This window comes from Salmo salar, chromosome 20, assembly GCF_965601325.2.
Source record: "Salmo salar chromosome 20, fSalSal1, whole genome shotgun sequence".
Lineage (NCBI taxonomy): Eukaryota > Metazoa > Chordata > Actinopteri > Salmoniformes > Salmonidae > Salmo > Salmo salar.
The window spans coordinates 56,816,994-56,831,426 of record NC_138310.1 but is presented as its reverse complement, the minus strand read 5'-3'; the positions used below and the strand labels follow the sequence as shown (position 1 = coordinate 56,831,426).

Genomic DNA, 14,433 nt, shown 5'->3' with positions numbered 1-14,433 from the left:
ACGACTGTTGACTGGCGGGCAGCTCTGACGACGACTGTTGACTGGCGGGCAGCTCTGACGACGACTGTTGACTGGCGGGCAGCTCTGACGACGACTGTTGACTGGCGGGCAGCTCTGACGACGACTGTTGACTGGCGGGCAGCTCTGACGACGACTGTTGACTGGCGGGCAGCTCTGACGACGACTGTTGACTGGCGGGCAGCTCTGACGACGACTGTTGACTGGTGAGGCTGGGTTGACACACTAGACTCCTGGTGCGTGGTGCTGGTACTGGGCGTACCAGATTGCGAACACGCACCTCCATGCTAGTGCGGGGAGCTGGCCTGGGGCTCCATTCTTGCCCCGCAAAACTCCCCTTGTGCCCCCCCCCTAAAAATTTCGTGGGGGTGCCTCCCGGTCTCCCTTACCTCGCCAGCCTTCTTCCGCTGCTTGGTCCTTTGTTGGTGGGTAATTCTGTAACGGCTGTCTTCAGGAATGGACCAAAATGCAGCAGAGTTAGTATTCATCCTTCAATTTAATTGGAAAGAACACTACACAAAAACAAAAACAAGGAAACTGACAGCCAACAGTCCTGTCAGGTGCAACCACACTAACAAGAAACAATTACCCACAAACCCCAGTGACAAACAACTCCTACATATGTGACTCCCAATCAGGAACAACGATTCCCAGCTGTTCCTGATCAGGAGTCACAAGACACACACCAGACTGCCACGTCCTGACCCCCAAACTACTACACCAGCTCCATCTGCTGGTCAGGACGTGACAGTTCTGCTTATATGCGCTGCTGCCACTACCTTCAGGGGCAACTAGGGGGATCTTTTGGGACATTGGACTGTATTATTGACGGAAAATAACCCTAACCTAATGTGTCCGGCTCCACCCAACATTTTTTTCCCGTCAACAAAGGCATATCTATAATCTCTAGGAACACTACTTACCAGTTTTAAGGTTAAATGTGTCCCTTGCTATCAAATAAATGTCTGAATGCAACTTTTGTCCGAACGGCACCACAATCCTGCCTAGTTAGACAGTGGGCTGCTTCACTCAACACTTCCTACCATGTAATCTACCACTGTCTGTACAGCAGGAATGTGGTGCCGTTCGGACAAAAGTTGCATTCAGACATTTATTTGATAGAAAGGGACACATTTAACCTTAAAACTGGTAAGTAGTGTTCCTAGAGATTATAGATATGCCTTTGTTGATGGGATTTTTTTGTTGTTGGGTTAAGGTTAGGAAATGATGTGCAACCAAGAGAGTCAGTAATACAGCCCCATGTCCCAAAAGACTCCAGAAGTTGCCCCTGAAGCTATGCTGAAACCTGCCAGGTGATCAGTTGAAATAAGGTGTGTTACTGACTAACTTACTTGGTTAAATGAAGGTTCAATAAAGGTTTTTCCTGACCATTCATGTGACATGTCTCTCCTCAGATGTCGGCCATTGAGAACATGGCGGAGAAGCTCGAGACGTTTGGTTCGCTTAACCCGGAGTCAGGTGACCTGATGCGCTCCGTCCCCTCCATGTTTGACTTCCGAGCTCCGCCCACTGCCCTCCCCGAGACGCTACTGCGGAAGGGCAAGGAGCGCTACACCTGCAGGTAACCATGGAAACCGTTTACGTGCAAATAGTACCAGAGGTTGTTTTGGTGATTTTATCCAACTGTATATATATTTTTTGTCTTCCCTATACGTCATCTCTGGTTTTGGCCTCGTGACTTTCTGATTGAAAGTCCCATGGTTTTGCTCAATTCCTATTTCTATACTTCTAAATTCATGAATTGAGTTGGATTGAATTGAATTTGATTAAATTGAATTGAATTGGAATAGACCCTAAACCTGAAAAGTTAATATGTCCTTGAGTGTATGGCCTATTTCCATTCTATGTCCTTGAGACAAACCTCTTGTTCATTTCCATGGCTGGCCAGTGTCAACCCTTTGAGGTGACTGTGTGTGCTGTGTTACTCAGTGAGGGGCCGTGCTTGGCCCCCTCTTTCTCCCACTGTTTACCCAGGGAGTTGGCCCTGATTAGCAGATTAATACGAGAGGCTTTGGGGCCCCGGCGGTGCTTTGATCTAACGTTTTTCTGTGTGTGTGGACACACCCACTCTCTGCACCTCCCCACTGCTACGTTATACACATAAGCTTACTCACACACATTCCATTAGCTTCAAGTGCTGATTGTGGGAGTGAAATTAATATTCAAATAGCTAGTTGTTAGTGGAATTATGCAACCATAAGACGATGCATAAATTATGTTGCACTCAAGCAGGTTTTATCAGTTAATTGATAGAGATATAGTAACAGGTATTCTTTTGAATCTATTTTGATTTATAGTGAAAAGGTGTTTTTCCTATTGTGAGTTTTGTGTTGTTAAAGCTGCATGTTCTACGATATGTCGCATACATTTGAGTACATTTTCTGCTGGTAATTTGAATCTAAAATGTATGGTGACATGAGGTGTTCTCTACCCCACAGATACTGCGGTAAACTATTCCCACGGTCTGCCAACCTGACCCGTCACCTAAGGACACACACGGGAGAGCAACCGTACAGGTAAGACACACACACACACACACACACACACACACACACACACACACACACACACACACACACACACACACACACACACACACACACACACACACACACACACACACACACACACACACACACACACACACACACCCATGTGCTAAACATACCCAGCCCTAAAGAAGGCTCAGCCGTAGGATGAGGGATGTGGGAAAAGGGAGTGTGATCATGCCGTGCTGAACGGATGATGTCCCTCTAACACTCCTCTAACGTCAGTTCGTCTCACCCCGCGAGCGCAGACAATACTCAACGAAGACAGGACAGCTTTTTCATCACAGTATATGTAATCTGTTAATGTCTGTCAGATAGACTACACACATTTTCACACAGACACACAAAGACTCATAAAAAGAACACAAAAGCACACAATCATAAACACATACACACACTTTCTCAGAGAACATGATCAGGCACACACCGAGTCCACCCAGACAGCCATCGTTCATTTATCAGACCCAGTCTGCTGCTACACGAATGTTTTCCCAGAGAATTCCTGTCCATAGTTATGGGCAGCATTCTTGTGTGTTTTTCTACACCATTAAAAGCCTGGAACAATTATCATTCTGCTAAATAATTTGCCTGATGAAAAATGGTGGCCAACGTCTGGTTGACAGGAGGGGGGTTTGAACTTGAAGATGGGGGGAGGGTGTGGCAGGGAAAGGGAAGGGGAGGGGAGGGGGGGGGGGGGTAAAGAAGGAAGTTTGGTGAAAAATGGGGGTGATGAGGAGCACGAGCAGATGTCCAGAGGTAGCAGCTGGAATAATGACTGTGATGTCGGAGGGGGCGACTCGGAGCACACACACACATGCACACACACACACACACACACACACACACACAGTACACAATCCAGGGGAGGCCAGTTGACCACAGGGGAGGACATCAGGCCTCTGCGGCAGCCTGATAGATTGAGCCTCTATCCTTTGGCACATCATTAAAGATCTCTGCGGAAGATAACAGGGCGCTCCTGAGGGACGGCCAATTGGGCGAGCTAATTCCAGCTAGAAGAAAAGATGTAATCATCTTGTATAATTTTGCATGGGGGGGGGGGCTACGCTCAAACAGATGTGGAGGGGGCTATGCTCGAACAGATTTGTTGCATGCCTGTTTTGTGAGAGAAGAATGTGATTTGTATTGTGCTGGCAGGAGATAAGAGACAGAACTGGTTTCACCTTGAACGAGCTCCTCCATCATGTCTGAGAGAGAGAGAGAATGGGGGATGGCGGGGCTGTCCATGAACGCACGTATGTGTTTGTGTGTGTGTGTGTATCATTCCAATAGTGGAGATTGTTAAAGGCCTACTTCAGAGTCAGATGAACTCATGGAAACCATCTGTATGTCTCTGCATCCAGTATGTAGGAGGTTAGAGGTAGTTTCGTGAGCCAATGCTAACTAGTGTTAGCGCAATGACTAGAAAGTCTATGGTATCTACTAGCATGCTAGCAGTTACCATAGACTTCCAGTCATTGCGCTAACACTAGTTAGCAATTGCGCTAACGCCAGTTAGCAACTTCCGTCAAACTGCACACAAAGACATAGAAATGATATCTGGCAGGTAGGAGCGTTGGGCCAGTAACCGAAAGGTTGCTGGGTTGAATCCCCGAGCTGACAAGGTAAAAATCTGTCATTCTGCCCCTGAGCAAGGCAGTTAGCCCACTGTTCCCTGGGCGCCGATGATGTCGATTAAGGCAGCCCCCCCGCACCTCTCTGATTCAGAGGGGTTGGTTAAATGCGGAAGACACATTTCAGTTGAATGCATTCAGGTGTACAACTGACTAGGTATCCCCTTTTCCCTTTCGAGTTCATCTGACTCTGGGAAGTAGATGAAGGGCTTCATTGTCAAACCCTGAAGTATCCCTTTAAGGCCTATGTCTTTCTTTGCTTGTATTATTTTACTGTATCTACTCCAGCATGTGTGTAGTGTATTTGCATTGTTCCCCATGAGTCCCATCTGTTTTGACCTTTGACCTCTATGAGTGACCCCTACCTTTCTGTCTCCTCAGGTGTAAGTACTGCGACCGCTCGTTCAGCATCTCCTCCAATCTGCAGCGCCACATCCGCAACATCCACAACAAGGAGAAGCCCTTCAAGTGTCACCTGTGTGACCGCTGCTTCGGGCAGCAGACCAACCTGGACCGTCACCTCAAGAAACACGAGAACGGTAACCTCTCAGGTGAGAGAGTGTCTCAGTCAATCAATCAATCAAATTTATTTATAAAGCCCTTGTTACATAAGTAGTTGGTTACAAAGTGCTTTACAGAAAATTAGGAAGTGAACCTGTGTAGTAGTAGTGTACTTATATCCAGTAACTTGCAGGTGCAGGGTGTCATATAAAAATCTTCCCAGCTTGAGAATAGTTCCCAGTCGCTATGATTGTGACGTCATGTTGTAAAATTTCTCACAGTGTGAAAATGTTCCCAGCTCTTTATGTGGATGGCTGAGCTCGTGCTCATGTCTCTCTCTCTTACCCTCGCTCACCCTTGATTTAGCTAGCTGGTCGAGATGGCTTGTTCTCAGAGGTGTGCAGTTTGTGAAGCGAAATACAAAAAATACTATCAAGACAGATATACGTTTTAATGCTACCGCAGTTTTATTGTGGAATGTTTCACATCCTTGCAAACTTTTTGGGGTCCAAGCGTTGCGCAATAAAACTGCGGGAGCATTCAACAGTGTGTGTGTATCTATCTTTCTTGAAATGAACTGGTGACCAACAAAACTGCTGATGATTCAAATCGGATATATTTATATGCTGTGTGAGCACTCACTCACTCAGCCTCAATTGCCTCTGTAAATTCTCCAGCTGTTTAATGTAATTTACTTACGGTTAAAGAAAGCATTTGGGGAAGCTAAGAAATTAGATTAAATGAATCTGTCGTCCGGCTCTGCGACAACACCATACCATTGCGCTCTGAAAGTTCGACGACTCGGCAGCTTTTTTTGCCGGTACAAATCATCGCTGGTTGAGTTTGATAGGGCGCTCTGCGTCGCAGCAACCCCCTGAATCGCATCAGAAATGTGGAGGCAAGCAGGAGACAACTGGCCAGACGCCCATCGTAAAGTTCTGGTTGAGGAGCTAGTCCAGTTGATCAGATACATTCACTTATTAAAGCAAATATTGGCATGGCATTCTCTGGAAACCTAGAGACTCATACGTTTGGTCCCTTCACTGTCTGAGCTCCTAGTAGAGTCAATATAATATTGGTTCACTTAAATATATTCTTACTATACTCTCTACCGGGTACTATATTGGGGATGAGTACTGCCAGGTAAAACAGACTGGAGTACAGGGTTAGGGTCTGCCACATCAATTCAGGAAGTACACAAAAATTCAAATTCTAAATTGAACTGAAATGAAATGGAACAATTGACCTCAACCCCGCAGTAGCTTTACTTCCGGGTAATAAGGCCAGTGTAAGGGTGCTACTCCTACAGGCCTTGGTCCAGCACCAACAGGAGACTCAGTACATACTGGTACACTGGTGCCCCATGCAGGCCAGTGGGGGATTGGTTTCTCGTCAAGTATCTGATTCCAAATAGTTTCTTGTCATCCAAAGGGAGAATACAATGGGGCTGTCACTGTGGTCTTAATTCTATTCTTTTAATTTTAATATTACAACTGACTGATTAGAATTGTTGTCTTTCTGTAGGCACGGCTGCGTCCTCCCCTCGGTCAGAGCTGGACAGCAGCAGCGCCATCCTGGATGACAAAGAGGACTCCTACTTCAACGAAATACGAAACTTTATCGGCAACACAGGCCAGAACCAGCCGTCCCCTGACCATTCTGAGGAAGGGTAAGTCATGTATTTTGTCTGGATGTGTGTGTGAATGTACATGTACTATATGTATGTGTGTGTTAAAAAAAATGCTTTGACAAACAGTACATGCATTCATCATTCATCTTATCCTCTGTAACACACACACACATGCGCACACACACACACATGCACACACACACACACAAATGAGAGGCCTGCTTTTCTGCAGTACATATTCAGTGCTTGAGGCTAAACAGGGAGACGATTATAGACAAACATGGGTGGACACGGCCTCTCTGTGCTGGCCTGCTACGGCATTCTGATGCACTTCAGCCTTTATTCATTTCTGTGTGTGTATGTGTGTGTGTGTGCGTGTGTGTGCAAGCGTGTGTGTATTAATGAACATGTCGCCCAGGGAGGTTCGAAGCAACAAGCAATCATCACTGACGACATCTGGGATAATTACAACATTTGGAAACGTGCAGGAGCTTTTTACAACTGTTGACTTTCGGCCATGCATGTGCACCGGTATCGGCCTTGCGTACAATTATGTCTGATGATTATGCAAATGAATTCTTGTAAAACTATGATCAACTTCAGGATAGCGGTCGGCTACAGGTCGGCGGGTTTATTTTTACGTGCCTTGGGTTTGATCAGGGAGGTAGAGATAGAGATCTCTGACTTTCTTTTGATTGTAAAAAAGGGGTTGCGGATGCAGGCTTTGGAGCGTCAGAGAGATGTGTGAGTGGGGGGGGGGGGGGGGGGTGGAACACGGGGAGGCGGGAGGGGGGGACCTGCAGCCCGTGAGCGACTTGCTCCCACATCTGGAACCAACATGTCCGCCTACAGGAAGAAAGTCGGAGAAGGTGGGGTCAGGGGGTCGGCCCGTGTTTCCTTTCAAAGTGCGGCGCTCCTGACTACTTATGATAGATACTTTATCCCCAGCAAATTACCACGTTTGAAAGCGTAATTAGCGGATCTGTTTTCTTAATCACGGAGGCTCTGGTCTCGGCCGGCGCTGCTGGTCTCGCTATGCAGTGCGTTGCGATGTCGACACGACATGGCAACTACCGCCTTGGCAGTCCTGGCCCTCTCCCAATCCCACCCAGGGGGCGTGTTGCTTTTCAACTCTGTCCAATTCCCGCTATAATCGCCCGTCTGATAAAAGCTAGAGATGGATAGCAGATAATAGATTCTCCCCATTGTGCTAAAATATGCAATTATTCTCCCACTCCTTCTCTTCTCGACTCATTGCAAACTCTGCTTTTCTTCTCCTTCAAATAGATAATTTCCTGGACTCTTCACGGTCCTCTAATCTACGAGGCGATTTTGGCGGGTGTATAACTAGGGTCCGCAGCCAGACTTTGTGTGCTAGCCTCTTCTAGAAAAAGACAAAGTTGGGAGCTGATGAGAGACATCCCAAAGTGTAATTAGTGAATCAGTCTTAATGTGGTTCCAGATGATTTACCAAATGGTGGTTTCCTGAGGCTGCAGAGACAGTGGACAGATTAAACCCCAGTCAGGTTTTGATAGCTGGGCCTTTTCTCTCCGTGGGGACTAGGGAAATGGGCTGCTTGGCAAGGCCCTAATAACTCTCCCACCAAATGGGCCTGTCAGCTAAATATTTTGCCTATTAGATGAATCTGAGATAGTAGGAAAATAAACAACGGGAGAGACCGAGCGGTGCTGTTAAGTGCTGCAGCGATCAGCGAGACGCTCATAGAGCCTGTGCCCAGAGGGGCCCCCGAGACGCGATGACAAACGGGATCCGGCTCTGCCTCTCTCTGCCCCAGCTCAGCTGCCATGGCTCGCTCCGCTCCGCCCTACACTGCTCTACCCACTCGCTCTCTATCCTCTCTCTACTCCAATTGTTCACTCAGGAAGGAGGGATTCTTACAGGGACTGACTGGCCAAAATATACAAGACCACAAGATCACATTTCATTATAAAGTTTTATGTTAGAATGAGTGTGTTAGCCTTGTATCCATAAGTGTATGGTGCATGGCAATGATAGAAGAGTATAATTGGCTTCAGCAAGTACAACATGGCTAAGCGTGAGCGTGTATATTGCTTAAGTAAAGTTTTTGCAGTACTGTGCTAGTGATGTGCTAGGTTTTACTCATGTATTTCCTGGTCTCCGGTCCTAGATTGAACGGTGGTCCTTTCGAGGAGGAAAAGCCCCTGGCGGCCAGCCATGGGTCACGTGACCTGGAGGAGGAGGGGGAGGAGCTTGGCACCGAGGAGGAGGAAGGGGAGCAGAGCAACAACGCTGACGGGAAATCTAGGGACGAAGCTCCCCCCGGCAACCTAGATGGTGACATCCTACAAAACGAAATAGAATTTGACGGACCTAGCGATTTGGAGCTCAACTGCAAGACCTCCCCAAGGAGGTAAGAGTTGTGGGGATTAGCCTCCACCATAAATATCCACTCACGCAGCTATGTAGACTAAAATATATGGACACATACACATATGTACCAAGCTGAGACATTATGACAGTATATTGCCATTCTTTAAACCCCCTGAAGGGATCATTGAATGGAATTGAGTTGAGTTTAGTTAGTTCAATTTAATTTATTTAAATTTTGTTGAGAAATTGAATTGAGTTGAATTGAATGTTGACAGGGATTCGGTTGTCTCCCTCCTCTCCAGGTATGAGGAGGAAGAGGATCAGAGTAGCTACTCTGCGCTGGATCACATCCGTCACTTCTCTGACATGCATAAGATGGAGGACAGTGAGTTCAGTGACGGGGACGGCACCTCCTTCGGCTCCCCCAGCCTGCCTGAGGCTGTCAAACAGCCACTGTACAGGAAATCCAAGTCCCAGGTAAGTGTGTGTTTGTTGTGTGTGTGTGTGCGTGCCTGTTTGTGTGACATGTAACATGATAATGTATGAAAAAGTATAAAAATGTTTGCAATCAAATCACTACTGTAAGGGGGGGTGTATATGTGTGCTCATGCATGTGCGGTGTATTTGTGTGAGTGTGTATGTACACTTTAGGTGTGTATTGGAGTTAACCTGTCCCTCTCCCCAGGCGTACGCCATGATGCTATCTCTGGCCGACAAGGACGCACTCCACCCAGCCAACCACACACCAGCCACCATGTGGCACAGCCTGGCGCGGGCCGCTGCTGAGTCCAGTGCCATCCAGTCCCTCAGCCATGTATGATACCGCGATCCCTAACCCCTGACCCCTAACCCCCCCGACCCCGACCTATCGCACTGAGAGGCCTTGGGGTCCGTTAGCGGGACCCTTGGCCCTTGGCCCGTCACAGACTGCTGAGCAGAACCACGGCCCATCTGACTGCTGAGCAGAATGCCTTACACACGTGCAGGGTCACCGTCCACAGAGAACCGCCCAGCCCAGCCCTCCAAGAGATCCAACAAACATCCCTTCTGTGACCTTAAATTGAGTCAGTATGTTTAATATCAACGACAATGATGATGATAGTGATTATTGACTATGGTGATGAAAATAACAATGGTAAGTAATAATAGCTGTATTTATTCTGTTGAGTTTTTATGTTTTGCACAGCAGCGGCAGCTGGTAGGAGGGATGATGGAGATGGTTTTGTTAGATGTTACATTGCTAGAGCATTTCATGTGTCCACTCAGCTGAGAACAGTCTTCCTCAGTGTAAAGTCAGTTGTATTTAGAGAACCCATTCGGGACCGCGGTCCAACCACGGTTTGATATGTGTACAGAGTACAGACCCTACCTAGCCCCACAAAGCCCTACCTAATCTTACCAGGCCACACCTAAGCATCCCTAGCTCCACCTAGAACCTCATAATCCTACCTAGACCTACCATGTCAAAATACAGATACCTAACCCCACATGGCCACTCCTAGCATACCTGGCCACTCCTAGCCTTCCCAGCACCACAACTTCAGACCTTCTCAGCTGAATTGGAGTATCAGTGAAATATGTTACGAGAATGATTCCCTTTAACCCCTGGATATAAACAGGTGTTTTCCATCAACATGTACTTATATAAATGCTAGGATACTTGGAAGGGTGGGGCTGAGTAACAACTCGGGTCCAAATAAACTTCACCTCTCCAAAAAAGATGGTGCTACAAACGTATTATGACAAGATTGTTGAAAAAGAAAAATTGAAAACAGAGAAAAATCGGACTGGTTTTACAACCCAAGAAAGAGTTTGCATAGCTGCGTGTGTCTGCACAATCACAGAACTGTACACGAGTGTCTGCAAACTGCGGCTCTGAAGCTGCACTCTGTCCCACCCTGCTGCACTCTCTGTGAAAGGATCTAAATAGTTTGTCATTTTAGTGGAAGTAAAAAAGAAACCACAATCTTTTTTTTTTACTCTGAAAAAGTAGCAAGTGCTGAATTATCATTGTTAAACAGTAAAAAGGGCATCTCTCCTCCTTCCCGAAACCCCAAACTCATCGTAGTCGGCCAACAATACCACTAATTAGCCTAAATGCTAGTTGTTAGCTACCCCCATCCTTGTGTGTCTTTCATTTTTTAGACAATCATGTTTTCTTGTGTTGTTTTTTAAAAAACATTTTTATTGTTATTGATGTTGATGTTATTGCTGTTGTATGTTGAGAATTGTATTTATTTCTTGGCAAACTGTAGTTTGTTTACTGAATAGCACTGCTCTTACCCATAGCAAAGGAGAGATTCCTTGCTGGGGCCTACTCCAGAACTCACTGGGGTTTGTAGATGACGTTTGAGTGCCGGATAGTATTAAACATACCATTCACTCTTTATTCTTCTATTGAAACTGGTTGATGATGAATAGATATTACTTCGGGTTTTTTTGTACGACAATTTATTGATTCAATTGTAAATGGAAAAAACAAACATTATAAAGACATGAACAAATAAAAAGATGCCAGGTATAATTTCTTCATAATCGCATGATTGGTCTTCATAGATCTGTATCTGGCAGTTTTCTACGGTGGTCTGCAAGCTTGTGTGACGTTCAGTCCATGTTAATCCCTTGTGCCAAACCTATAATAAATAACAGATTATATTCATTTATCCTCCCATTTTGAGGGACCAGATTGTTTGTTTTTTATTTGTTTTTTGTCGTTGTTGTTTTTGTTTATAATCCATTTTAAAAAGTAATCAGCAAGTTGAGGTACTTTGTTTTAATGCTTTCTACAATGTAACTGTAATGCAATTGAATTCAATACTGTGGGAGGATCAACTAAGAAATAAAGGACTACAATGTGGATTAAATGTGTGCTCTCACTTTCTCTTCCTCTCTCTGACTCTCTCTCCCTGCCCGCCTCCCTCCCTCCCTCCCTCCCTCCCTCCCTCCCTCCCTCCCTCCCTCCCTCCCTCCCTCTTGTCCAGACAGTGTGTTAAAATAAGAGCTGGGAGTCAGAGAGACACCTGGCCCTTTCTCCTGGCTCTCCCAGGGCCTCCGAGTGCGAGATAACTCTGGTCCCCCCTTTCTTCCCAGGCCATGGCACAGAGAGCGACATAGACAGAGGGAAAGAGAGACTGAGCCAGACACAGAGGGAGAGAAAGAAAGAGAGATTGAGCCAGACACAGAGGGAGAGAAAGAGAGAAAGAGAGGCTGAGGGAGAGAGGGATGGAGGAGCTGAATGTGGTAGTGTTGTGGAAGCGGAGGCAGGAATGTGTCCTCTTTATTTGGGGCCATGTTGTGGGCCATGATGGATGAGGTGGGGAGATGTGATGACCTGGCTCATCGCTCAAATGCTCAATAAGACTTCCCATCCTGCAGGCGTCCCTGTCAGAACCCCCCTTGCCCCTCCTCATCCCTCCCACACCCCCTCTGTCACGGCTCGCATTTGTGGGCGGACATTGTGGCTGAGAAGCCCCACTCACTTCCATTGTCCAGTCCATGAGTGGGGTGTGTGGGGGGTGAGGAGGTTTTTGTGGGGGGGACTGACAGTGGCTATCCCAAGCCCTGACTCTCCAACACATTTACAGTGGCGGCTCTCACCAAGCCTAATGGATGGGATGATTTTTTAAGCGGGCCTCGTCGATCAGCCCCGCCGTTCCGTCAGTCCTCCTCCGCGGGGCGTCCAGCTTTGATTAGGTCACGGCGGGTCAGGCAGCATTGATGAGGTCAGCGTGGGTCGTCCAGCATTGATGAGGTCAGCCTGTGCGAACGGTGCAGGGTCATAATGGAGTGGAGGTGATAATAGCCTAGAGTATAGGAGCCTAGAGCATAAGCTGTATGGACCAGAGGGGACAGTATTTATGTATGGACCATTACTGACCTGCCTCACCACGGGGTAATGACACACCCTGTACTACGCCCTCTGCTGGAGATTATAATAATAACAACTTAAAGACGTGCTCCGGAAGCGACTGGATGTGTCAATGTGTAGTTCATACATTCATAATCTATAAGTAGAATTACTGTCTTGAGCTTCAGCCCCTTGCCATATGAGTCACAGCTAGCAAGATGCACACACAGCAGAGAGAGTGAGAGGGAGAGAGAGAGAGACAGATGAGAGCAATGACGTGTTGCACATATCTGCACAGATATGACGTAGTACAACATTTTTGGGGACCCATTTTGTCTCTTGAGCACTACTTTCAGAACTACTGGCTAAAAAGTATGCAAATCTTAAGGAGAGTCTCTAAGTATTTTCAATCTCATGCTCAAATGCTAAACTAGGATACTTGTCATTGTAAAGAGCACTAGCCAGGCAATTATATCACCAAAGTCGAACCCATAGACCAAAGAGGGGCCATTTCCTATTGAAATAACTCCAAGTTATTAATTGAAAGTAGGGTAGTGTGTATATGAATGTGACTGAAAGTGTGTGGGCAGGGGGTGAAGGGGGCATGAGTCCTGGTTTGGCAGTGTACCCTGTTGGGCTCCTCAGCATTGCTAATTTGATCATTGTGGATTAGCACATGCCAGTGTCGCCCATGCCTCGGCTCACACTTAATCCACATGCTGAGATCTGTTATTACCACCATTATCCAACAGCTCCACATAAAGACCTCTGTGTGTGAGAGTGGGGCTGGCAGTCTCGAAGGGACACTGTGTGTGTGTGTGTGTGTGTGTGTGTGTGTGTGTGTGTGTGTGTGTGTGTGTGTGTGTGTGTGTGTGTGTGTGTGTGTGTGTGTGTGTGTGTGTGTGTGTGTGTGTGTGTGTGTGTGTGTGTGTGTGTGTGTGTGTGTTTACCCAAGCTGGGGGAACACAGAAAAGCAGTGTGGATAAGTTAATGTGATCTGGTTTATTTAATTGCAGTGTGTGTCAGAGAGGCAGGGTTTGTGGTGACCCCGTGGGGTGTTTGTGTGTGTGTGTCAAGTGTATGTGTGTCTGTGGGCGTAGTAGTGCGCTATAGCGGTCCTCTCCTCAGTAGGGCTGGGAGCCAATCAGCTAATGGGGAAGCTGGCAAAGGCTCAGAATCCATCAGGCCTCATTATGGCCTCGCCACCCTCCCTCCTCTCTCTGCTGCCACTGCCACCCGCCCAGTGGGCCCTTGTGTGGCACACTGCCACCCGTTCACTGGAACATACATCACGCCCCAGAGAGAGAGAGAGGCGAGGGGCCGTCGCAGCTGGCTCTTATACTGATTAACTTGGCACCCCTGCTGACTCAGATGCTGGGGGAAACATTGTTGAAGAGGAACGCATGGGGGTGTACAGTACAAGGGGGGTGGAGGGTGAGAGGCGTGGGGGTATGGAAAGGAACATGATTGCTGGCTTTCAGTTGGCATCAAGCGACAGCCAAAAAGGGGGAACTCCAACAAATCATCACACTGAGTTTTTGTCTGGTTTTTCAATAGTTTAATAGTGGCAACGCCCCCAGTGTTTCCCTACATCTCTGGGTACTTGTGTAGTGAAGGGGTAAGCCAGCCACCCAGCCTGGTCAGGCTACAGACAGGACAGCCTACCCAGGCAGCTCCTCTGCTCTCTGGGAACAGAGAGCTGCTGAGCTCCTTAAGACTCCTGGTGGTTTCATTACGCTACTTGTTTTTCTCCCAAGGGGCTATGGGTCATTAGTGTTATTGATGGGGGCCCAGTGGGGGCCAGCTAGGGGAATCAGCTAGAGGAACAGGCCATGGAAACAGGCTAGGGGAACAGGCCAAGGGAACCGCCATGCACATGATTT

At 47.2% G+C, this 14,433-nt stretch overlaps 1 protein-coding gene across 16 annotated transcripts in view; it reads left to right on the top strand.

The window, feature by feature from the left end:
• LOC106580920 (histone-lysine N-methyltransferase MECOM) overlaps positions 1-11,567 on the top strand; it is a 186,009-nt gene extending 174,442 nt beyond the window's left edge. For all 16 annotated transcript variants that reach the window (XM_045703658.2, XM_045703670.2, XM_045703668.2 and 13 more), the window contains 7 exons: positions 1,434-1,600; positions 2,478-2,555; positions 4,601-4,770; positions 6,245-6,389; positions 8,501-8,743; positions 9,006-9,180; positions 9,389-11,567. In XM_045703658.2, the coding sequence (XP_045559614.1) occupies positions 1,434-1,600; positions 2,478-2,555; positions 4,601-4,770; positions 6,245-6,389; positions 8,501-8,743; positions 9,006-9,180; positions 9,389-9,523 (1,113 nt within the window). In that variant the 3' untranslated portion in view covers positions 9,524-11,567. The remainder of the gene's footprint in view (positions 1-1,433; positions 1,601-2,477; positions 2,556-4,600; positions 4,771-6,244; positions 6,390-8,500; positions 8,744-9,005; positions 9,181-9,388) is intronic.
• Positions 11,568-14,433: the final 2,866 nt, after the last annotated feature.